Genomic DNA, 25,443 nt, shown 5'->3' with positions numbered 1-25,443 from the left:
AACATAGGCTATATATAGAGGAGACAATTATACAGAAATAGGCGATCTAACGTTTATTTAATATTCTCTGCCAACACATCTTTTAAACTGACAAGCCTGAGCAGCACTGTGTTTAAAGATGCATAGAAAGGTCCTGGCTGACCTGTGAAGTCTGTTAGGCCTATCTGCTGTTAAACATCACTTGTGTCTGATGTTAATGTGCTTTAAGAGGAGAACATTTCACCCTGTCACTGTGTCATTGTTCTTGTTATCAGCTGTTGCTTTCATGTCTCTGTGGCCCTGCAGCTCATAATCAAACCATTTGCTGCTAATGTTGAATTTCAAAGAACGATTATCTCATATTATCTCATATTTACATATATAGGCGACTGATTTGTTTTCACTAATTAGCCTACTTCAAATTTTTGTGTGTGCTATTAATTTTGCAGCCAATCAAAGCTTCTGTCAGAGCTGCAGTCAAACAATTAGAGGAAACGTTTTTAAATATATATAATTTAGAAAACAGAGCACAGAGTTTTGGCTATATATATATATATATATATATACACCTTTTGTGGAGAATCAGGACAAATTAAATAAAACATAAAAAGACAGTTTTCATATAAAGACTTTTATCTGTTGCACATGTACAAACACACAAATGACAAATAAAGAATTATTGGGGGTGGGATGCAAATCCTTTTCACTTTAAGGGCCTCTTCTCATATTTAGAAATATTTCCTCTCTAAAAAGTCCGGTCCTTCAGGAGTTCATTATGGGCCTGGTGTACACGTAGTAGTTGGTGTCGGTGTGCGCGGGATCCAGGCCGGTTTTGGCCGTCACCAGCGCCCCGGACACCGGGCAGCCGTAGCCTCCGTACTGCACCACCGGCTCCAGTTTGTGGTGCTGCGGCTCGGACATGAGGTTGTTGATGGAGAACGGGTGGTTGAAGGAGTAGTGGTGGTGGTGGTGGTGGTAATGGTCCGGTTTCAGGTGTGCGGTCTCGTGCAGCAGCAGCGGGTGGTGCGGGTGGTGGTGGTGGTGGGAGAACACGTGCTGGCTGTGCGCAAGAGGGGAGGGCACGCGCACGGGACTGGGGGGCAACAGTTCATCCCGGTGCCGCTTGAGGTCGACCCCGGCTGCCTTTACATCTGAGGACGGAGGGGAAGCGGAGGAGGAGTGCGGGGAGTCGGAGCCGCTGCTGCCGGTGGTGACCGAGCCGCCCTCCGAGCCCGGCTTCCCCGCCGCGTCCTTGTCCCCTTTACCGGGCCGTTTCCCGGACTTGAAGCGCTTCTGCCGCCGGAGGTAGCAGCCGTTCTCAAACATGTTCCCCGAGTCTGGGTGGAGGGCCCAGAAGGAGCCTTTCCCCGGTTTGTCCGGTAAGCGGGGGACCTTGATGAAGCAGTCGTTAAAGGAGAGCGAGTGTCGGATGGAGTTTTGCCACCGCTGCTGGTTCTGCCGGTAAAACGGGAACAGGTCCATGATCCACTGGTAGATCTCGTTTAACGTCAGCATCTTGCTGCCGGACTGCTGGATGGCCATGGTGATCAGGGAGATGTACGAGTACGGCGGCTTGGCGTGCGTGTAGCTCCGCCGGTATGGTTTGGGCTCCCTGGATCTGATGCCGCAGGCCTGACCGTACGCCGGACTCATCACCGGCATGTTCCCGTACGGCGGCGGGCTGATGGGGCTCATACTGGGCTGCAGCGTGGCGCCCAGGCCCGTTATCCCGGCCCCGGCCTGCACCATAGTCCCGGGGTTCTGAGACACCCCGGCGGGCATCGAGGTGTGGTTCACACCGACCGGGTTCACATAATGCGCGTTCATGTGGCCGGTGCCGGTCATGCCAGGCGCGTTCATGTAGCTGCTCATGGAGTTCATGTGCAGACCGGAGTTCATGTTTCCAGCTGTGGTGTAACACTGAAACAGAGAACCGGGAGGGCCTACAAGTTATTAAAACTGTTAATTAATGCAGGTTGAGCTAAAGGCCTGTAAAATAAATACAATTTTATTTAAAACAGTGCCCATTTTATTAAAATCAAACCAAATCCGTTACTACTTAGCCTTTGAAGACAAAAAAAACACAAAATCAAAAACATAAAACAACTTAAGCCTAAACAGGCTAGAATAATTAATTTTGTTTACAAATTGTGCAACTAGTCTAACTATTAGGCTATTTGATCTAAAACAAAGGTATGAAAATTGTAAAAAAAAAAATTTAAAAAAAATGCCATCACAGTGTCTCAAAATCCGCAGGCCAAATCCTAAAAGACATTCCCTTAACTATTATCCTGTTAGGCCTAGACAATTAAAAACAGCAACACATTTTCTCCTCACATTTGAGAAGTGGGGAGAGGTGGCGATTGGTATTTTTGGTTTAAAAAGACTAAATGATTGATTATCAAAATAATTGCATTTTTCGAGTAATTGACTAATCGTTGCAGTTCGACTTTTACCATTGTGGACATGCTTTTTCATTTTCTATAGGCCTAATGTAGCCTAACTGTATTATACTGTCCATTAATCTATCATTTTTATACAAACATTTGCGTTAACTGCATGTGTTTCCTTTAGGCTATAAAGGCTATTTCCCTATAACGTTTTCCTTGTGTAGCCTGAAACCTCCTGCTATTAGCCCCGTTTGTTTTTCTCTAAATGACATTAAATAACGTTCCCCTTGCTTCTCTAATATATTCATAACACATTAAATAACATATCAATGAGACCGCAATTTACAGGAGCTAATTACAGATGACCGAAGCAGACCCAAAAGTGGATTTTAAGTAAGTGAAAGTCCTTCAAACCCCAAACCCACCACATTTTCTGCTATTTTTATTAAACTTCTTGCATTGCATTTCGTCTCCTGATAATATGGGTTTATTCTGCATTTATTATTTAACAGCATGATGACTCTTTTGCTGCAGGATTCACATCTCTAATCTCCCATTTTAATGCAATAAAGTTGTTTAAAGTTAAAGAATAAATGAGAATCAATTAATAAAACATAGGCAATGTAAACTATGTCAATACAATGCATTTTTGACAATTCATTATGTGGGTAGGGTATATTCCTATTTACAAAATATAGATATTTAAATAATCTTTCCATGGATTTGTGTAAAATGTAGGTTAAAATGTGTAGTTAATATGTGAGTAAAATACCACCCGGCCTGTATAATGAATATGTTATTTAGTCAAACTCCTATAATGTTAATTTAGATGTTTATCTGAAATATTGATCAGTCTCATCACAAAGTTAGTTTTCTCTCAGTTCTAATGTAATATCAGCGGAGTTCAGTTCAGAAAGATCCCGGTGTAAAGTGCACGGACCTCGGTCTCTCCGTAGTAGCTGCTGCCGCTCCAGTCCGGATGTTCGTGTCCCTCCATTTTAACGGCGCTGAGCATCGTTCACCCTCCAACACAAATTCATCCAAGCAGCTCCACGTGAGGCGGAACAACAAACGCACGAGTTGCACCTGTCCGCGGCTGGCAGCCTGACCGGTCCGGTGTATCCTGGCTGGTTTAGAACCGGGACTGGCTCATACCTGCAGCTGCGACTGTGACCGGGGACGGTTCCTGCTCTGAGTGTGACTCTGGCACCTGCGTGCGCTCGCGCTGCTGCTGGAACCAGTATCCAATCAGCTATGTCCCCTCCATCCCTCCTCGAGCTCACATTCTGATTTGAATATTCAAAACCTCCAGGGGTGGAGGAATTATTCAGAGCCTTAACTTCAGTAAAAGTAGCCCATTAATACTGCAGAAAAATGTCCCCTGTGACTGTTATAGTCTACTATTATATAAAAAATGTGAAAATCATGAGAAAAGTCATCACAAAGAGCCCAAAGTGACACCTTCATAATGTTTCGTTTTGTCCAACCATTCAACATTATTAACAAACATTAAAATGATTAAAATCTTCACATTTGTGAAGCTGGAACCATGAAATGTTTATACATGAAAAATTACTTAAACCATCAAAATAACTGCTGATTCATAGTTGTATAAACTGTTGGGTAGTTTAGTTAATAACAAAACATCATATTTTATAATCTTTTCATAAGATTAGTGTGTAAAAAGTTTATTTTGTCAAGTAACTTGCAACTAAAGTTGTCAGATAAATGTAGTGAAGTAAAAAGTACATTATTTCCCTTTGAGATGTAGTGGAGTAGAAGTAGAAAGTGGCATGAAAAGTAAATCAAACTCAAGCAAAGTAGACTACAGGTATCTCAAATTTATTCTTAAGTACAGTAGTTAGTGTCCACTTGAAAATGCACTTGTGGCTGTTATACTAATATATATTTTATCATGACATTATTATGCTCATGCACTCATGTAAAAGCAGGATTTTATCAGTGCTGGACCAAATAATCCCTTACTTAAGTGGAAGTACTAATAAAAACTAAAAAATACTATTAAGTTACTTAAGTAAAAGTATAATCAGGAAAATGTAGTCAATGCAGAAAAATGTCCTCTGTGACTGTTCTTTATATATTATATCGTGAGATTATGCATTCATGTAGTTGTTGAGGTGGTGCTCAATTTGAACTCTTTAGTATCGGACTAAAACTACTACAACTACTTTTTACTCTTTAGTTACTCTGCAGATTCAGATTATTAATACAATATATACATATTAATAGTAGTGGGTGATTCAAAAGCTATTCAGTCATGTATTTAAACTAATTAAAATGAGCTCCACCTTCACCAGCTGCAACATTAAAGTGATGGACACATTAATGAATCAATATTTATTCTCAAATGGCCCATTCCTCAGAATGAATACTTTTACTTTAAGTATATTTTGATGCAAAAAAATTGACTGCAGGACTTATACTTGCATCAGAGTATTTCTACACTGGGGTAATTCTCTTGTAGATCTAGAGATTGATTGTGGATTAAACTCGTGAAAAATGGACATCCCACCATTTTAAGGGAGATTTTTTGTTCTCTGTTTTATTCGTGTTCAGTTCTGTAACAAGCAGAGTGGAGATGTCTGGGATCCTGCTCCTCCTCCTCCTCTTTCCCCTCCTCCTCCTGCTCATGCCGCAGGGTTTACTGTTTGTGGTGGGACTGAGTGTATTTACCTGGCAATGAATCTGAAAAGAGGACAGGAGAGACGGTACACACAGCCGAGGTGAAGAAACAAGAGAAGCCGGACCACCGTGCTCTCTGCACACACACAACCTGTCTTCCCTGTGTGGACGTCAAACAACCCAAAATATTTTCCCCTTTTGTGATTCCAGTGTAGCTCAGTGGGTCACACAAGGTACTAAGACTGTCAGGCAGGAGAAATATCTACGTGAGTTACTGAAGTAATGAAAGTAACTCTTTAAAACATGCTCACAGTACAAGTTACTGATTAAAAAACAGCCTTTCACTTACAAGAACAGTGTCTGCAGAACTTACAGTTCTTATTAATCTATTCAACACTAAGTTACAAGGTGTTTTACATGGGTTAAATTATATCAGGACAACCACTTGCAGCAATGAGACTATTTAAAAGTAGCAACAGTAAAATATTGGAAGGAATTACAATAAAATATGATTTAAAAAAAAGAAGAAAATGAGCAAAACACCTTAAATCATTTGCAAGCTTGCATAAACAATTATTTTATTTTATTTCAGTTGATTGTAAACTGCGATTGAAAATCATTACGTCAATAATCTGAAGACTGATTAATAAGATTAATAATAATAAATTGGGCTGCAATTTACAGTTATTTTAATGATCAACCAAACTGCTGATTATTTTCTCCATTAATGACTTTATTGTTTTGCTCCATAAAAGTAATACAATACAACAAAACAAGTTACTGATTAAAAAACAACCTCTGAAATGTTCCTTTTGATCTTTCACCCTAAAATAGTTTCAAACTGGTTTTCTCAAACAATTTGAAGCCGTCCTCGAGTCTTCTTGCAGATACATAGCATGAAAATCTGGACCCTGTGCATGAGTATAAATCCCTCCCTCTCCTTATGCACCTATCCTAACGCACATCCAAATAAGTGAATCAATAACCACACACACGTATCTGCAGTGGTACAGTACTGTTGTATTTTCATGCGTTTAGAAGTTATCTTTAAAAAGACAGATTATTTCTGAACCTTCATCCCAAAACTTTAACCTGCTGCTGTAAACTGATGTGTTTGTGACTCAGGTGAACAAATATCTTATTTTAGACTTGTGCAGCTGCCGGTCTGCTGAGAGTCCTGCAGGGAACAGCAGAGACCTGCAGCATCCACATACTGTACACTAGGAAAAAACCCTGCAGCAGGTGCTCACTCACCTGAGAGAATACTGAGTCTGCATGAAGGAAATTAAATTTCCAAAGACCCGCAAATTGGTGTTTTCTCTGCTTATTGAGTGCGCGTTGTATTTTCTTTGCATGTTTTATGAATGAATACACTGAAGACCTTTCTTATCTTATCTCACTGACCAGTGATTCTCATCACTGGGTCTCTTACCTGCATTTAAAAATCACAAATTTAACTGGACTTTCCTCTCATCTGGAACCTCAACGACCACACTGACACCTACTGATGAACTCCCGCAACTACAGCTGAACAAAATCACAATTTTAAGTGTGCTTGATATTTTCTAGTGACTTAAAATAAAGAACAAATTGTAAAAGTTGCAGAATCAGCACAGGCAGTGTGAGATGATTCCTTTAAGTGTGCAAATTGTTTTGCTTTGTTTGTGAAGTCCTGCCTGTAGAAATCGCACTAAATGAACAACATACAGTACTTCAAGTTTGATATGTTACTGTAATTAATTAATTCTTTCCTGTTCATGAAAGAAAAGCTATCAGTTATTATATTAATAATAGCCAGGAGTGTGCCACGGGAAATCTTAACATTAAATGTAATTAGATGAGACCTCTGACCCTGATTATTATTAATATTATTAGTAGGGCGGCTATCACGTCCTTCTCTGCATGAGACTGTCAGTTAAAATGAAAAAGTCGCTGCTGAACGTGTTTTGTACCCCCCGAGCCTCCGTACTCAGGAAGCAGCAGCCTGTTAGCTGTGCTGCTGTTAGCTTGTACAGCACAAGGGCAGAGGCTCTTTGGAGTTATTTCTAACAAGTTTTACTGTTTAATTTTATTTATACAGACTCATTCAGTTGTTTTCTCTGCCGCGAACCTGAAGGTAAGTTTCCAGTTTGTTTATGAAGGCTACAACTGTTTGCTAACCACTTAGCTGGTAGCATAAAATGTTTATCATTAGTGATGTTATTAATCGTCAAAGTCACTGTTTCTCTGAAGGCGGGTTAATGTCTTTGATATTTTGATCTAATAAGTTAAGTAAAAGAAGAATATTCAACCTGCAAGGTTTGTAGGTATCTGCAGGGTTTATTGTGGTAATATTAGTTTATTAAATTAGTAGTATTACAGTTTTTCTCAGGCACTTCGGTAAATTTCTCTAATCATCCTCAACATTTGACAAACAGTAAGGTTATTTACTAAAATAACTAAAAAACGCTCACAATCCTTAGTTTATTTCTCAAAAGTAAATATTTGTGTCAGTGCCATCACCATAAGATGTCCTTATGTCATTGTTTACTATATTATTTATTATTATATATTTAATAAATATATATATATATATATAGGTGAAATACTCGCTATGTTTTGTGTACTCTTAATTATTTTTTGATGTAGGTTAGATTGTTTATTAGCCACATGACAGGCCGGTGGATTGTATTTTCAGTCCAGTTATGTTAAACTCTGCATCACACAGACAGTATTAGACACTCTGCATAACAATACAAGAATACATCTGGTAGTGTGAGGAGGGGAGGAACCAGTAGTGCCTCCCTGAGTGAAGGAGACGTGATGAGCAGGATGTGATGGCTTCAGAGGTCGTCTTCTTTGCTCACGGTCCGATGAGTATATGAGAGAATCAACTGGAGGGAGCGTGTTGCAGCCGTCTGTGCTGCCCTACCATACTGTAGCAGATAGTTGAACAGAACGAGGAGTTGATGCTTGATTTGAAAACTATAGCTGGAGTTTTGATAACAAGGATTGGAAATGCACGAAGCCGTACTGTATTTGTATGCCGCATTTTCAATTTCAACAGCACAGAGTTACACATTTCAAGAAATTAGACTGGATTCACAGTCACGCTTTCACTGTAATTTGTTGACAGACCATGTTATTGTGGTACAGAAAATAAAAAGACAAGACTGTTTTATAGCACTGTACAGTAGCCTAATGGATAAAATTATAAAATTAGAAATGTAAACATGGGAAATAGCAATTAGGCAGGACTGCACATGCAACGCTGTTTGGGGAAATTACATTGCAGTCTTTCTACACCTCCTGACTGGAGGTCTGACGTTTAGCCTTTAAAATGTCAAAAAAAAGTAGAAAACTCACAATTTTCCAGAGCCCAAAGTGACGTCTTCATATTGTATCTTCATTTTCTCATAAATCACAAAGAAAAGCAGCATATTCCTACATTTAAGAAGATGAAACCTGCAGATTTTTTATTTTTTGCTTAAAAAAAATGACAAAAACAATTTATCGAGTATCAAATTAGTTGAAAATTTATTTTCTTTCGATCTACTAATCAATAAATCGACCAATCGTTGCACCTCTGCCAGACAGTCCTGTCTGTTGGGGCAGACTCATATCCACAACAGATATCTTCCCCTGCAATGTTAGAAAGTCTTATCCAGCCTCTGAAGGCGTCTCCTGTGAAGTCCTCTCATGCTGCATCCATGGCAGCCAGCAGGGTCATCTGTGGCTCGTGAACCTTCCACCTCCATGCTGAGTACAACTCCTCCCCCTGTTGTGGGCCGCAAACCATTACCTGAGAGTGTCATCTCGAATCAACCTCAGCTAAATGAGTAAATGTAATCCGTCTCCTCTCATCATCAGGGATGAGATCGCTATAGAGGGTGTCTAAGAAGCTGAGCAGATGCTGTGTTGTCGTATGGGTGCGATGGGAATATGAGTTAACACACCGAGCTCTGAAGTAGCAGCACTGATAGTGATGTTCCCTCCTCGTTAGCCTGACACCTTCACAGTAGCTCTGCAGCCGATGACATTTCGACCACGCTCTCTGCCTTCTACAGCCATGGCAAACGTGTACAGGTCATACTTACTGTACTGTATATAACTATACAATGTTTATTGTAAAGTACAGTTACTGTATGTGCGTAGATGCTTTGCCTGTACATACTGGTACCTTCACTCTGTCACCATTCCTTTCACATGGTACGACTGTTTCATGCCCATCTGGTGTCTTTTCAGCACCCTGTCAATAGTTTAGATGCTAACTTATTGGATGTTTTGAAGTCATTGTTGTCTTCTATAATGGTATTTTGTATCTCCCTTAGTCTAATGGTATTATTTGCTATGATGATGGTGCAAATAGCCTCCTCCTGTTGAGGTGGGAAAAGGGGCCCTCTGCCGCTCCTGTGCTACTACTAAAGTAGACAAGATGTTCCCTCTGATTACAGTGAGGAAAATAAGTATTTGAACACCCTGCTATTTTGCAAGTTCTCCCACTTAGAAATCATGGAGGGGTCTGAAATTGTCATCGTAGGTGCATGTCCACTGTGAGAGACATAATCTAAAAAAAAATCCAGAAATCACAATGTATGATTTTTTTAACTACTTATTTGTATGATACAGCTGTAAATAAGTATTTGAACACCTGTCTATCAGCTAGAATTCTGACTCTCAAAGACGTGTTAGTCTGCCTTCAAAATGTCCACCTCCACTCCATTTATTATCCTAGATTAGATGCACCTGTTTGAGGTCGTTAGCTGCATAAAGACACCTGTCCACCCCATACAATCAGTAAGAATCCAACTACTAACATGGCCAAGACCAAAGAGCTGTCCAAAGACACTAGAGACAAAATTGTACACCTCCACAAGGCTGGAAAGGGCTACGGGGAAATTGCCAAGCAGCTTGGTGAAAAAAGGTCCACTGTTGGAGCAATCATTAGAAAATGGAAGAAGCTAAACATGACTGTCAGTCTCCCTCGGACTGGGGCTCCATGCAAGATCTCACCTCGTGGGGTCTCAATAATCCTAAGAAAGGTGAGAAATCAGCCCAGAACTACACGGGAGGAGCTGGTCAATGACCTGAAAAGAGCTGGGACCACCGTTTCCAAGGTTACTGTTGGTAATACACTAAGACGTCATGGTTTGAAATCACGCATGGCACGGAAGGTTCCCCTGCTTAAACCAGCACATGTCAAGGCCCGTCTTCAGTTTGCCAATGACCATTTGGATGATCCAGAGGAGTCATGGGAGAAAGTCATGTGGTCAGATGAGACCAAAATAGAACTTTTTGGTCATAATTCCACTAACCGTGTTTGGAGGAAGAAGAATGATGAGTAACATCCCAAGAACACCATCCCTACAGTGAAGCATGAGGGTGGTAGCATCATGCTTTGGGGCTGTTTTTCTGCACATGGGACAGGGCGACTGCACTGTATTAAGGAGAGGATGACCAGGGCCATGTATTGCGAGATTTTGGGGAACAACCTCCTTCCCTCAGTTAGAGCATTGAAGATGGGTCGAGGCCGGGTCTTCCAACATGACAATGACCCGAAGCTCACAGCCAGGATAACCAAGGAGTGGCTCTGTAAGAAGCATATCAAGGTTCTGGCGTGGCCTAGCCAGTCTCCAGACCTAAACCCAATAGAGAATCTTTGGAGGGAGCTCAAACTCCGTGTTTCTCAGCAAACCTGGTGAAAAACTACAGGAAACGTTTGACCTCTGTAATTGCAAACAAAGGCTACTGTACCAAATATTAACATTGATTTTCTCAGGTGTTCAAATACTTATTTGCAGCTGTATCATACAAATAAATAGTTAAAAAATCACACATTGTGATTTCTGGATTATTATTTTTTTAGATTATGTCTCTCACAGTGGACATGCACCTACGATGACAATTTCAGACCCCTCCATGATTTCTAAGTGGGAGAACTTGCAAAATAGCAGGGTGTTCAAATACTTATTTTCCTCACTGTATCTTTCATGAACAAGTTCAGGTATTTGCACGTTCACTTTGACAACGCTGTCTTTGTATTATAGGTTACTCTGAGCAGTTTTCATTCTTGTAATTGAAGTTGCATTGATCTCTCTCTTCAGATGCCTCCCAAACCTCTGGAACCTCTGGCCAAGAGACTCATGAAGGGAGTGATCGCGCTGGAGCTGCTGGGCGTCTTCGGGGTGTACGGTCTGTTTCACACGATGAACAACAGTCAAGGTATCAGAAAGATAAAATGCTTAAATAATCTGTCAGACACAAGCTGAAGAACACTTCGATCTGTGTGGACCGACTTTATATCTTCTAAAAGCTTATTTTATTTCATTTTTCCCACCTGCAGATTTCAGGAACACCATGAAGAGGAGGTTCCCGTCAGTGCTAGAAGGTGAGCAGACGAAGAAGTTTTTCCTCGTTATCATTCAGTGTGGTTTGTGTCAGGATCGGACTAAATGTAGAGTTACAAGGAAGTGCTGATGTTTGACATTCAGTTAAAACATTTAATATCTCCAATGCTCCCAATTAAATGTTAACGAGCCTTAAAATCAGAAACCGTTCAGCTCACGTCAGACAACTACCCAGGTTTTATTCACTAAACAGACGCCATAGTTATTTAAATGCAACGGCTCCACTGTGAGTGAAATACAGACGTCACAATAACAGATTAATTTAGCCAGTTCATTTATGTAAAGTTTTATTAACCTCTATAGAAATTACCTCTTTTTTTTTTAAATTTTAAATTTGTATTAAAAAAAATTTTAAGTTAAAGAATTTACCTCTTAAATGAGTTCTTAATTTAAAAAAGTTCCCAGAGATCAATGTGATGTCGTTTAATGTCACAGAAGACAAAGAAAACCACCGAACACTATAATTTGAGATGGTGGAACCAGAACATTTGTGCTAGTTACTTTTTTAAATTACCGTAACAATAAATAAATTACCAAAATTGACTTGATTAATGTTTTTAGCTCCAACATAAACACGTATTTACCTCTACAAGTTAGAAGTCCACAATATCTTTTGTCAGTGTTACACAAAGTATTAATCTGAACTTTTGTTTATTGTAACAATTAAATAGTGAAGGAAAAAAAACTTATTTTGAACAAACTACCCAGAAATCTCAGGGTACAATGCACCATTTTGGGATTACGTGTATTTATTTTACATAATTGATCATTCTGATGGAAACTTGCATCCACATAGCAAATAGATGAAGTTACATTTCAACTCCTCACTGCTGTCCTGCCAGGTTCATGTTTTAGGTCCGGTATAATATTTTATCTTTTGTAATTAAGGCACAAGGAAGGGGGACTAGATAAATTAGTCATAGCTGGAGAACAGACCAAAAACACTCAATTGATCAGAATTGAAATTAACAGGCATTTTCATCTGCGGGCTGTAAAATTAGTCTTATACACAAACAAACAGAAGCAGAAAAGTTTAATTTCTTTTGATGTGCATGTTTTCATATAACAGGCGCCGTATGAACAGATAAAAGATAAATCTGTTTAGTATTTAATTGGTACATGTATTCAAACACGACAGCCTAATGTCCCGAATACCAAAGTCTTTTAATTTTTTTTACAAAAAAAACTAAACACGACTCCTCTTCAGATCATGACGTCATCTTTCATCAGCTGACTGGATCTGAAAACCAGTTCCTGCTTTTCTTGTTTCCTCCCAGTTTACTACCAGTCCAACGAGTGGGCGGGGGTCCACGGCATCCGAGAGAGAGACCACGAAGCCTGGTCGGCCAAACAGGACTGAGGGCGTCAAGTCGGGTTAAAAAACAACAACAAACACACAGCGGCTCCTACTTCTTCCTCTTCTTGTTGCCGAACGTCTTGCCTCCCGCCTTGGCTCGGCCGAACACCTTCTTCCTGTTGAACGTGGCCTTCTTCTTGCGCAGCGTCTTGGCGTCACGGCCGTGGACCCAGTCGTCGCGCTGAGCCTCCCACTTCAACTGCTTCAGGCCTGCGGGGACGAACAGGAAGTGTTAGAAAAGACAAGCAGAGGACGTCAACATCAGTGTCTCTGACCTGTTCCTCTAGCCCCGCCTCTGGATTTATGGATCTGATTTTGAGCCCACAGTGAGAAGTGATTCAAATGAGAAGGCTGGTGTTATTGAATGATTTTCTTACTGTCAACAAATCCCATGAAAAGACCAAAACCATGAACACGTTAGTCCGTCTCTCAAGACTTCCTGTCTGTGACTCTGTTTCAAGCCTCTTCAGTAATTTCATAAAACAGCTGCTCACTGTAGTTTTTAACAAATGTTACTCAAACAGCAGGAAATGGTGCCTTTATTGGGGACTATTTTCAGCGGCGGATGAATCCACATGTGTCAGAATAAACTACAGTGTGTGTGTTCGTGGCGATGAGGGAACATGCACCCCGTGCAGCAGTGAGGCTCACTGATGGGTTTAATAGTTTCTATATGTTGGTTCGTCTTTTCATGGAATTTGTTGATAACTAAAAGTATATTGAATATCACTAGACTCATCTTAGATTTATCTACAGAGAAGCACCAGTATTTGACCTTAACCTCTGTCTTATTCTCATATTTTACTCGCCATCTCTGTTGTTGATGTTCTGGGAAACATGGACTTTAACAAGATATAACGTTAAATAGAACAAAAATTTTAAATGTCAAACCATTTATTAAATTAATTGCTTCTTATAAATGCTAATTTAAAGTAGTCACGGTCAGATCGTCTTCAAGTCTGACTCAAAGCGTTTCAGATAATTAGTCTTTAAACTGTGTTTTTGTGGGATATTTGTGCTGCTTGTTTCCCAAAGCTGCAGAGTAAAAATGTTATGATGACCAATAAATTAATTCTCTCTTCAAGTATAAATCCACAAAGACTTTCTAAACGAGGCTCCTGGGCTGTGAGAAGTAGTTTATTTATAAAAAATGTGTCTGTTTGAAGCTGACTTTTGTCTCTGTGGAGAAGTTTTATTAAACCTGGCTGGTATCCAGCAAACGGAATAAAAAACCTTCCTGTTGATTCCCCCTGGCTTCATCTCGTCTTTATTCCTCTGACATGATGCTTAAAGATCCCACTGGAGACCTTATATGTACTTGTATATCAGACAAACCTGCACTGTTTCCAGATCAAACTAAATCTAACGTATTTTTCTCAGAATATGAAAGTAAACATTTAATTGAAGCAGAAAACGAAATGAAAATCACAAATGTTGTCTTTGAACTTTCTCTTATAATAAATTGTATATGAAAGGTGCTCTATAAACAAGATGAAGGCATCTCCAACTCATCCAGACTTTAAACTATAAAAAAAAGGTAATTTTCAGAGGTTTATTTTTTGTTCTTTTCTTTTAGTGCTGCTTTGTTTTTCTATTTCTTTCTGCCTGATTTAGTTTGACTAACCCAATAATACTGTTGTGCGGTGTTGAGGTCACAGAGGCGTCTTACCTGCTTTGTCTTTGTTGGCCATAGCGTTCAGTCCGATATTGTCGAACTTGAATCCGGCGTTCTCATCCAACATGGAGCCAAACTGAAAAACAGCAACACAAAATGTCAAGTTTCCAGTTCAACAAACTGTTTTTATGTCGTACAGGCTTATTTGCTGCTGATGGGGGAAACTTATATCCAAAAAAGGAGACTTATGAAAGAAGGCAGAAATGTTGCTTTGATGGAGGATTTTGAGTCTAAGTCAGTGGTTCTTACCCCGGGTGTAGGGACTGTAAATATTTTGCACAGTTTAATCCAGTAGGTGGCGCGGCAGTAATGCCAACCGCAATAAAACGCCGAATAAGAATTAAATAATGCAACGTTAAGCTTGACCCCATTAAGTGATGGAGGTGTATGTGTGTTGTTGGTGGGGGGTCAGACTGCCAGAAAGGTTAAGAACCCCTGGTCTAAGAGGTGTTTATTTTCAAGCAAATGCCAATAAATTGCTGTCTCCACCGTCTCAAATGTGACGAATTACTGCTTATCGTTTATATAAATTAATATTTATTTTAATATCTCTTTGTTTTTAGTTGTAGGACTTTGAATAAATCACTTCAGACTCCGGAAAGTTGTGAATGAAAATGAATTCGGAGGTTAATCGATAGTGACAGTTGTTAATGTGGGTTTTGTTTTTCCATACTGGCTGCATTATATTAAGGTGCCCAAATAACTGCCTGTATGAGAGTTTACGTGATATCACGCATTGGTAACGAGTGGGGGGCTCTTATCGTCATCTCACCTCTTCAGCAGAAGCAAATATGGCTCCATCGTTCTTTCCTTTCTTCTTCTTCTTCTTCCCTTGTGTGGAACCTGTGAGAAGCAACAGCGATCAATAAAACTGCTACTACTCACAAAATTAACAGTGAACACTTCAGATTACTAAATTCTATAAATAAAATCAACTCCTACTAACTAACTAACCTAAAGATCCAGAGAAGTCGAGCTCCTCGGATGATTTCCTTTTCGCCTTCTTGGTTCGAGGACTGATGTCTGGAACTTCCACCTCATCGTCTGAATCTGTAGAGACAAAAGTTTCATTTTAGTATTTGAAGCACACGCTTCTCTATTTTACTAACATTTGTCTCAAAATATGCAAATTTCTAATTTATTTACTATATTTCTTTCTTTGTTCATATTTAAATTGTAATATTTTTGTATGGACATGGTGTTTCAATGTTTAATTCTAATATTGTTGTGGGGACATTTTTACTGTTTGTGTCCTGTGCGTGTGCGCATCAGTGTAACGGGATGAAACCGCAATTAATATATACAATATTAATAAAGTTAACTTGTACTCACCACCGAATGCAGCATCGTCATCCTCCAGCTCTGGAACTGAGAAAAGACACACAGAAAAGCAAAGAAATACAGATATTAAATGTAATATTCTCTAACTTTAAGGTCACAGGTTAAATCCCTGAAACAGCTAAAATCACCTTGAACAAGACTCTTGAATTACAGTCCGACTGATAAATCATTGTGCTGATATTAACGGCTGATATGAACACATTGCAGATAAATCGGTTTCTGTATTTATAACAGCTAATGACAATTCAAAAGAGAAGTGGAGAGAAGGATGTTTCTATGAGGGATCTATTCTGAGCGGTGTTGTTGCATAGTTTGACCACCAGAGGGCGCTCTGCAGCTCCCCTGTTGGCAACACATGTACAAAACGCAGCAATCAGCTGTATTTTTGTTCAAAATACTATTTATAACAATAAAACAAGTTTATTTTTAATCTATGTCATGTTATATTGGTGAGGTATCATAAGATATACATAAGAAATATTAGGGACAATCTTTGTTTATGTTAAAAAAAAGAATATCAGCAGAGATCAGATTTTAAAATCTGCATCGGTCTTAAAAACCTGATATCGACACAACATGCTCACTGAAAATGGACTAAAGCGTGTACAAAAATGTGCAAAAATGATAATACATAACAGTAACACATGAACCATAAACAAACTCCCTACTTTCATCATCATCATCCTCATCTCCGCCTCCATCGGGATCCAGGAACATCCCTCCTTCCTCCTCCAGCTCATCTCCGAAGTCCTCCTCGTCCATGCTGCCCAGAGACACCTCCTCGTCGTCCAGTTCGCCCAAGTCCGATTCGTCCATGTCTGAGTCGGAGTCGTCCAGGTCTTTGTCTTTCTTACCTTTTTTACTCTTCACATTACTGACAAACAGACGAGAGGGAGAAGATTGAGAATCAACCAAAAACGTCCACCGACTGGTTGGCTGGATTAAAAAACTACGACGTCAACGTCTCTATTCTTAGATCGTTCCTGCTGGTAGCGTAACAAGACTAATGCTGCCTCTCTCTTTTCACGTTCTTCGTGTGCTTACACTTACTATTTTTTGTGCAGTGGTGCGTTCAGACTGACAAGTCCGGTAAAATGCAGTGCTCTACCGGTCAAATGCTGTTTCCAGTAAGTGCTCAACAGCCAAGTAAGTACACTGTGTACAGAGAGTGTACTTACATGGAAGTGTACTAACAGAAGTATCCAAATTGAGACCTGGCTTAAGAGTCTTCAGCCACGCTATCAGCTCCGTGAGGCTGTACATGGGCACCGTGGTGCTTTGAGCTAAATGCTAAAGTCTACATGCTAACATGATGAAGTTCAGCAGGTATAACGTTCAGCAGTCTTACTAATATGAGCTAATTAGCACTAAACACAAACTGCAGCTGAGGCTGATGGGAATGTGTGGCCATTAACAAAGTGGCACTAGAGAACGTGGACCACCGAAGTATGTAGGATTCATCCTCTGTGGACCGTGAATAACCAAATAAAACCATATTTAATGTCAATCCATCCAACACTTGTTTAGATATTTCACTAAAAAAAAACACAGATGTGAACCTCGTGGTGGCGCTAGAGCTTCTGAGAATAAAATACCTTAACTGCGTTATTAGTCCGGTTCAATGTTATATTAGTGCAGTCAGCCGTATTCTGCTCTGCACCAGGGGGGTTGTGCCTTTTCTGTTGTTTGTTGTGCTCATATGGAACAAAATACTAACTTGACCTGGCAGGTGGTTTAAAAACTAAAGCTGAGATCTGGTGTGCTCACCCTGCAAAGTCCAGATCGTCAGCTGCCAGGTCAGTGAAGTAAGAGTCTCCCTCGCAGGAATCTGTTCAAACACAAAGATACAGATATATTTACTGGTTTATATAACAGGTTCATATATAAATTGAAGTTTTAATTGTATTATTTTCATTAAAGTTAAATCCTTTAATTTCAAAGTAGGGATCTTCTTCAGTTCGACCTGCTCTAACAGCACAGTGTCTCCACTCACCGAGTATTTTCTCAAACTCGTCATCGTCCACGTCCTCCACGCTCTCGTTATCTCCGTCTGCTCGCGGCCGCCGAAGCTGCTTCTCCTGCTGCCGTTTCCTGAAGAAGCTGTCGAGGGAATAAAAAAACATCACAAACTGCATCGATCTGTTGACTCGAGACACGTTTCACCAGAAATCTGAGTGGATCTGCGGCAGAACGACGACAATCAGATGTGATAGTTTGATGAAGCAGTGAGTTGTGTACTGATTATTGGTGGTTAATCATTTTCCGAGTATTCAGAGAACTCAGCAAAAAGTAAAAAAGGCTTTTTAATATTACCTGGAATCAAGACACAGTTTCACAAAAGACGCAGCCTAACGGTGTTTTTCTAGCATAAATGAATATGTTTGCAGCTCATTTGGTAACGGAAACTTTTTGGTTGTATTGAATATGAATTACTTTCTCTCCTTTTAAACGTCAACGTAGCCGATGTTATAAAGGTGCAGAAAAAGTGGTTTATCAATAACAGCAACAATGTGCATAAATGGTATATTTGCGTCACGTTTAAATTTTGTGTTTTACAATTTAAGCCCACTTTGTCATCAGAAAGTATGCACCATGTGGTAGATGATAAGATAAAAATTCAACAATTCAATAAGAAAAGATTACAAATTGAATCAATATCAATTAATTTGATGCATAATGTATTCAAATGAATGTGCAAATATTTAAAGGGACAATTCATCAAACTTGTTGACAGCTCTGACGGGGGCGACACTCCTTGTTAGCAAATTTTTTTTTGTGGGAAACACTGACACTGAAGGGAAACAAATGATGTTTACAAATGATTCCAATATATATTTTTCTTAGAGACACTTTAGCCATAAAGGGGAAGATGAGCAAGGAGGAAGAGGATGAAGATCTGTGGTGAAGGGGTTGGAACCAGAACCGAGGTTCAAGAAGAACCGGATTCAACACGTAGAATCAGAATCGATTACGAATTGAAACGATGACCAACCCTAGAATTTGGCTGCATTAAAACACAGTACAGGTGATCACGGAGAGCTGGAGGAGACTCATTCTCTCACAACCTAAACACTTGTTGTGTGTGAAGAAATAAAAGCTATGTTTTGTCAGTAATTTCTGAGTGGAATCGTTTTGAACTCACCGATGGAAGAAGACCTCATCCACAGGGATCTGACTCTCTTCTTTACATAGAAACTCCTCACAGTTCACTGACAGAGAGACAGAAAGAAGAAGTTTACTTCTTTGAATAAAAACAGAACAAAGTAGAGACGCTGCTGCTGGAGACTTTTAACGCAATGATAAAATAAGTAACCAGATGGCAATCAATCAATTTATTAAACACAAATCCTCCAAAACTCACCTTTCAAAGAGTTGATGGGTAACCTCTGTTTGTGGTTCATCGCTGCTCTGTCTGTGTTTTCTAAGAAAAATAATATGAAAGCAGAAATTTATTAAAATTAATGTCTATATGCGTTTTCCGCCACACACACAGCATAAATAAACTAATAATCAGCAGTGAAACAAAGTCTGTGTTTTTTTTACGTTTTCCCTTCAGCTGTTTGGGGTTTCTGAAGACGAATCGATCCAAGAACCTGATAAGGGTGAAGTCCTGCAGAGGGTCACCCGAGTACTGGATGGACTCTCCCTGTGGACAGAAAACACTCCCGATTAAGATCCAACAGGTTTACAGAGGAACCGAGATCCCGTCAGCGTGTCACAAACACCAGCTCCGCAGACAGATACAGCAGCTCTCTGTATCTGTGTGACGAAACGATTCGACTTCAGATGTAAAAGACGTAAAGTTTTACCTGCAGGAGCGTTTTTGCAAACAGCGACACTGAAGGGTGGAAGTGCACGGCGAGCTGCAGAGACACAAACACGGGAAACATTACAGAGACGCAGAAACTGTTTAGAAAACTTTCATTAAGTTTAATCCAGACTCCCAAACTAACTATTTCTGAGTCATACCATCACATTGGATTCAACTACAGGATGTTCAGTGTCTTGTATTTTTAACAGTTTGTCTGAATGCTTTATTCAAGTTTATATTATATTTTCATATACTGTAATATTTAGTCTTCCCTCATTGTCATAAACAGGGTGGACAAAATATTAGAAAACCTTCTCTGTAGAGCAGCAAACTGCAGACGCCTGAACGTTATAACCTTCATGTTGCAGGACGGTTGAATTAGACTTTATTAGTTTTAGCTAGCAGAGTGTATAAATATTTATTTCATGCACACAGTCCGATCACTACTTTACAACCAGCCCAGGTTAATGTTTCACCTCTATTCTACAATCAGACACAGCAGCCTGCTTCCATTTGAATAAAAGCTCCATTGACAAGTTGACGCCTTTGTGTTTGTTGTTGTTTGTTTGTTTCTCACCCTCTTTAGCTCCCATAAAGTCGTGTGGTCGGCGCCGCAGTACAGCGGGTTTCTGTGCAGAGGATCGTAGCTCTGCATGCTCTTCCCTCCTGGAAATAAAGACAAAGAATCCATATTTAAGAACAACAACACGGAGCGCGACAGCGTTGTGTGTCTGCTATTTAAAAGGTGGAAATCTTAATGGAAACTACACCCAAACTGTGACTGTCAGAATAATTAAAGTGCAACTCGTACCAATAAATGTGAACATATTTCCATAAAGAATCTTCTGCAGAATCTGCATTTTTCCTCAAAATGTTTGATGGAAATGTGAAAGTACAAACTTGATATTTATCTTAATGTTTTCCAGATTAGCAGCAGAGACCCGAATTTAAAAAATATGGAAATATTTATGCAAACATTTTAAAATCCTTCCTCCATCTGTTTTTCCATTCACATCTGTTAAATTATAAAAACCACGACTAAACAAACAGTAACACACAAAAGCCAAATACTGATTGTAAATCTCAGAGCGGCTCTCGCACACACACCTTCCAGGTTCTGGTGGTGTACCCATGATGCCGCTGGCTTTGCCTCCTCTGTCCCTGTACTCGCTCCTTCCTCCAGTTTGTCGGCGTCCACAAAGTGTTCTTCTTCGTCATCATCATCCTCTTCCGCGAGGTCTTTGAACTCCTCCTCCTCTCCGTCCTGAGCGAACACAGCACGAGTATTGTTATTTTTATTCTAGCAGATTCATCGACCAGTCGACGGACAGAAAAATAAATGGCAACTATTTTGACGCTAACAGTGGAATCGGCTTTTATTGATCAAGTCTGTCCAGGTCTAATTTATCCCTACAAGCAGTTTCGAGCAAAAATGACAAAATCTCCTGGTTCCAGCTCCTCAAATATGAGAATCTGTTGTTTTTTTGTGACATAAAAACCAAATTGTTTTGGACAAAACAAGAAACTAAACTAAGAACGTTCTGGTGAGACGCTGATGCAGACGTGTGCGACCTTCTTACCGCTTCCTCCTGCAGCAGCATCTTGAGGCCCGGTTTGGCCTTCATGACCTCCGACACCAGGAAGAGCGCTCCGCAGGCGAAGCTGGCGTTCTGCTCGGCGCTGACCTGCAGCAGCCGCTTCACGAAGGCTTTGACCCGCCGCAGCACGATGTCGGCCTTCAGAGACTTGTACAGCAGGTTGAGGAACATGCTCTGCCTGGAGGACGACGAGAGACCAGGATCCAGCAACTTCCTGCAGAGAAGGAGAACAAAAGATTCAGATTTTCAACCGTCATCTCACTGTAGCTTCGAGTCAAACTCACTAACTTTATGAAAAGTAATCTTACTTCTATGTGACAATATTACTGATGTTTTCCTTTGTGTGCTGCTCTTTCTTATGTTCTCTTACATTTAATAACATTTCTGCAAAAAACCGAAGACCTGACGTTACATCAAAAACAAATTTAGATTAAATGACGTTAAACATCCTAATTACTTCATAATGACCAGCTTTTATGACCAGAACATGTTGTCTCTTGCGGGATTATTAAATTAATCTGTTTTCCTTCACTTCAGTCCCTCTAGAATTGTTTTTTAATGGTTGTTGTGGAAAATGTTTATAAATTTGCAGCGGCCCTAATAAATGCAATAAACTGTGTGACAATCTGCGGCCTTTGCAACGTTGTTCTTAATTTGCAATACATTGTAGTAAGAAGTAAGAAGTAATACTGCAATGAAGCATTACAACAATTACAGAGTTTATTTTTCCACTGTAAAATGTCTCACTCTGCTTATATCCTGGAAAAACAAGTGATTCTTTAAAAAAAAAGTTGGTTTATGACAGAAAATGATTCCAAATCTGATTTTTTGTCTGATTTTAGGCCTCAAAATCCCAATATATTTATCATGTTCTTATAATCATAATCATATGAACAGTGAGAGAAAAACAAAAATTTGTTTAGGAATCGATCACAGCAAACCCTGTTAGTGAGTGATCCTGTCACTGGCTGCTCACCTGTACAGTCAGGGAGCTGGTAGATGGATTTCTGTAACCGTTTCCCCCTAAAGTGAGTCTGTACGGTACAGAATAGTGATGCCAACAACTTCCATAAACCAAATGATCAGTGCTGTGTTTGAAATTAGAGATGGTTTAGTTTTGGCAACTTTGAGAAACTGCTCACATTCCCAGGAGAAAGCAGCACTGCCTGAGAAGACAGAAAGTCCTCCTGACTGTAATTAAGAGGACATCCGTTTGCTGCTATCGAGCAAACATTTTTATTTGACTGTGGCTCAAAAGAAGTGGTTCTGAATTGGATTATTTATGTGGAGGGAAAACTGCAGAGATTTGTGAAATTAGGGAGCATTTTCCAATTTACATTTTCAAGGAAAAAGATGCATGTTGCTGATATTGGATCATTGGATCTCGATTAATTGTTGCGATTGTAAGATTGCTGTCTGATGCAGTAATAAGCAAGACCCGTTTCTCTGAGTTTTCCTGGCTGGAAGACTTGAGGAGGCCCTAACCACAAAAGCAGAGGAGGATGAGATGAAGAAATGAAACAACCCGACAGGTGAGGATGTTCTACCTGTACAGAGCCACGTAGTAGCGGTCAGAGATGGTCTGCTGGGAGTCCATCACCTGGAACAGCAGCATGAGCGCCTGCACGGCCGTGTTGAACTTGACCACGTGAACCACTTTGAACAGCGTGTCCAGCTGCTCCTTCACCTTCTCGTCTCCGGTGCCGGCGTAGGGATACGCCCTGTTCACGCCTGACAGCAGCGCGCTCAGCATCTTCGACTCGATGTCCTTCTTCTTGACGCAGCTGCGGAAGAACGAGAAGTAGACGGTGATGAGCTTGGCGGCGAGCTCGGCCTCGTCGTGGCTCAGCATCACCTGGCTGAGGAAGCAGACGCCGTAGTACTGCGCCTTCGGGCTGATGTTGGGCCGGAACATGAGGCGCTCCACCTCGCAGCACACCACCACCTTCATGTTGGGGTGTTTGTGCAGCAGCGTCTCCAGCAGGTACGACGCTTTAGCCGCTGTCTTGTACTCGGGGTCTCCCAGCTTGTTGATGACCTGGATGAGCAGCGCCCTCTCCTGCTCCGGACGGTTGCACAGCATCTCGTGGGCGGTGGCCAGCGCCTTCGCCTTGGTGGCCGCCACCGTGTCATGAGCTACAGTGTCCAGAGCCGCTACGAACTCAGCCACGTGGTGCTTCAGCTGGTGCTCAAAGTACCAGAGGACGAGGCGGCGGTCGCGGGCGTCGCGGTTGCCGCTGGCCTTCTCCTCCAGCTGGTCGAACGGGTGCTGGGCGAAGGAGCGAAGCTTCCTGTGCTCCGGCAGCAGGTCGGACAGCAGCAGCTCTCGCAGCGTGTCCAGAGCCATCAGACCCATCCGCCGGCTGCCCTTCTTCTTCACCATGGACACCAGGTTCTCCACGTGTTCCAGCGTGTGCACCGGAGCGTCCTGGATCAGAACCGTCATTGCCGCCATCCTGTCCGCCAGCACGCCGGAGGAGACGACCGTCTTCATCCAGTTGGAGTTGGCTCCTTTCTGCAGGTTCTTCTTGTTCTTGTAGAGCTCCACCTCGGCCTCAAACAGCCGCTGGGCGAGCGTCTTGTACTGGGACACCAACGAGGGATCCTGCGGGTTCGACGAGCCCTCTGCGGTGTATTCCAGGTCGAACCACTTCCCTCCAGGTTTGATGAGCAGGACCTGTCTCTGCTGAAACTCAAACACATTCACGTTCTGTTTCGCCTTTTTCCCGGCAGTTGCCTGAACGTCTTTTGTCTTCTTCGGTTTGTCCTCCACTCCCTGGGTGTTGTTAACTTTCTGCCGAGCGCTGGACGCTTGTTCCTCTGCTGAGGCTTTCTTGGCTTTAGCCTTTTTACTTTCCTTCTCGACGGCGTCTGCAGCGTCGCCCTCAGGCTCGTCTGGGATGACCTGCAGTCCGGCGAACGCCCTGATGCCCAGCTTGGTGATGAACTTCTCCAGCTCGCCCTCCTCCAGGTCGTCTATGGCTCCTTTCTTTCCTCCATCGACGAGGTCGTTGGAGTCGTCCAAGCCGGCCAGCAGAATGTAGTCGGCCTACAGACGGACAAGAGAAGAAGAAGAACTGTTGTCATAAATTACATTACAGGTATTTTACCTTCATTATCGTTTTTCTTCATAACACAGTTTTGATAGTGAAGAGCTGCAGTGAGGATTAGTTTCATTTCATGTATCTGCGACTACTTTGATGATCAATAAATTCGTTAGTCTACATTATTTCACCATATTATGATCTTTAATAGACTCAAACATGAATAGATTATGGTAATAAACAGATTAATCGATGGATATATGAGTCGTAACGTTATTCTGACATTATAATGGATGAAAACATTCACACAGGGTACGGAAACATCGGTTTAATCCAGAAAACCCCGCTGAAGTTCTGCCTGTAGTAAATAATAATTTAATGTGCTATTATAAACTCACCTGTGTTCCTCCGAGCCGTAAAACCTCATCCAGGCTGAACTCTTCCTCTTTCTTCGTGGTGCCTTCACCTTCCTCAGCTGCGGAATCTTCATCTTCCTCCGCCGCTGTTTTCCGCCTCCATGTCCTTTTCTTCAGGCTGAAATGTCACTTTATTTGTCGCTTTAGACTTTTTACGGTGCTTGTTTTTCGCCGCCATGCTTGCTACAGCATGAGGAGACGTGACCCGGATGTGGAAGGCGACGTCACGTCAACGTTTCCGTGCTTGAAAAAACCGAAACGTAATTTTCCGTATGTTACATTTTTAATAAATAAACAAATACAATGTGAATAAGAAACTTACATGAAACGTTACTTATGTTTTGTTTAATGTTTTATGTAAAAAAAACAAAAAAACACTTCCTCTGTTGATGTCACGTGCTTGGCCTGCTCCCGATCGTCCAATCAGACTCGTTCCTGTGTCAAGCTAGAAAGGGCTCTGGATCACACGAGGATGAAGGAAATACATGAAAATTGTCTTTCAAAATAAAACAGTAAATGCTAAAATGCTACAGAGCATCTCTCGTAGTTGAAAGTTTGGGGAAATTGTGTTCAAGTATTTGAGGAGTATTTAATATATTAATATTATTTAACCACATGCAATCTGAAACAAATATAAAGGAAATTCTATGAACATAAAATTGTTTATATAGTGTCAGATTACTGTAATTTACTATTTTGGCTCATTTATCCATTAACCCACAGATTAAGGAATTAAGTAATTAAGGAATAAATGAAATGCACACAAGGTTTTAGATTGACTGTTTTAAAATTCATTTTAAAAA

The 25,443-nt window shown here is 40.8% G+C and overlaps 3 protein-coding genes across 3 annotated transcripts; 1 reads left to right on the top strand and 2 right to left on the bottom strand.

Annotated features, from left to right (window-relative positions):
- Positions 1-598: 598 nt before the first annotated feature.
- On the bottom strand, positions 599-3,549 carry LOC119908709 (hepatocyte nuclear factor 3-beta-like). Its single transcript, XM_038726550.1, has 2 exons — positions 3,310-3,549; positions 599-1,899 (listed from the first exon to the last, which is right to left on the bottom strand). Exons 1-2 carry the CDS (start codon positions 3,382-3,384, stop codon positions 742-744), a joined length of 1,233 nt encoding a protein of 410 aa, XP_038582478.1. The 5' UTR covers positions 3,385-3,549; the 3' UTR covers positions 599-741.
- A 3,422-nt stretch (positions 3,550-6,971) lies between these two features.
- LOC119908742 (protein CEBPZOS-like) lies at positions 6,972-14,003 on the top strand. The gene is made up of 4 exons (XM_038726600.1): positions 6,972-7,128; positions 11,096-11,213; positions 11,335-11,379; positions 12,676-14,003. The coding sequence occupies exons 2-4, from the start codon at positions 11,096-11,098 to the stop codon at positions 12,756-12,758; spliced, it is 246 nt and encodes an 81-aa protein (XP_038582528.1). The 5' UTR covers positions 6,972-7,128; the 3' UTR covers positions 12,759-14,003.
- On the bottom strand, positions 12,067-24,834 carry cebpz (CCAAT enhancer binding protein zeta). Its single transcript, XM_038726525.1, is given in 18 exon segments — positions 12,067-12,965; positions 14,425-14,506; positions 15,203-15,273; positions 15,385-15,480; positions 15,763-15,798; positions 16,440-16,645; positions 17,539-17,599; positions 17,765-17,871; positions 18,914-18,980; positions 19,133-19,192; positions 19,315-19,417; positions 19,581-19,634; positions 20,160-20,248; positions 20,690-20,846; positions 21,163-21,394; positions 22,728-24,229; positions 24,623-24,722; positions 24,724-24,834. Coding segments are annotated over 18 exon segments (3,279 nt in total). The 5' UTR covers positions 24,819-24,834; the 3' UTR covers positions 12,067-12,804.
- Between the last annotated feature and the right edge of the window lie 609 nt (positions 24,835-25,443).

The sequence above is a fragment of the Micropterus salmoides genome, unplaced genomic scaffold, assembly GCF_014851395.1.
Source record: "Micropterus salmoides isolate LMB-PRFRI ecotype aquatic unplaced genomic scaffold, ASM1485139v1 Ms_hic_scaffold_18, whole genome shotgun sequence".
NCBI lineage: Eukaryota > Metazoa > Chordata > Actinopteri > Centrarchiformes > Centrarchidae > Micropterus > Micropterus salmoides.
This window is presented reverse-complemented; position numbering and strand designations above follow the sequence as displayed.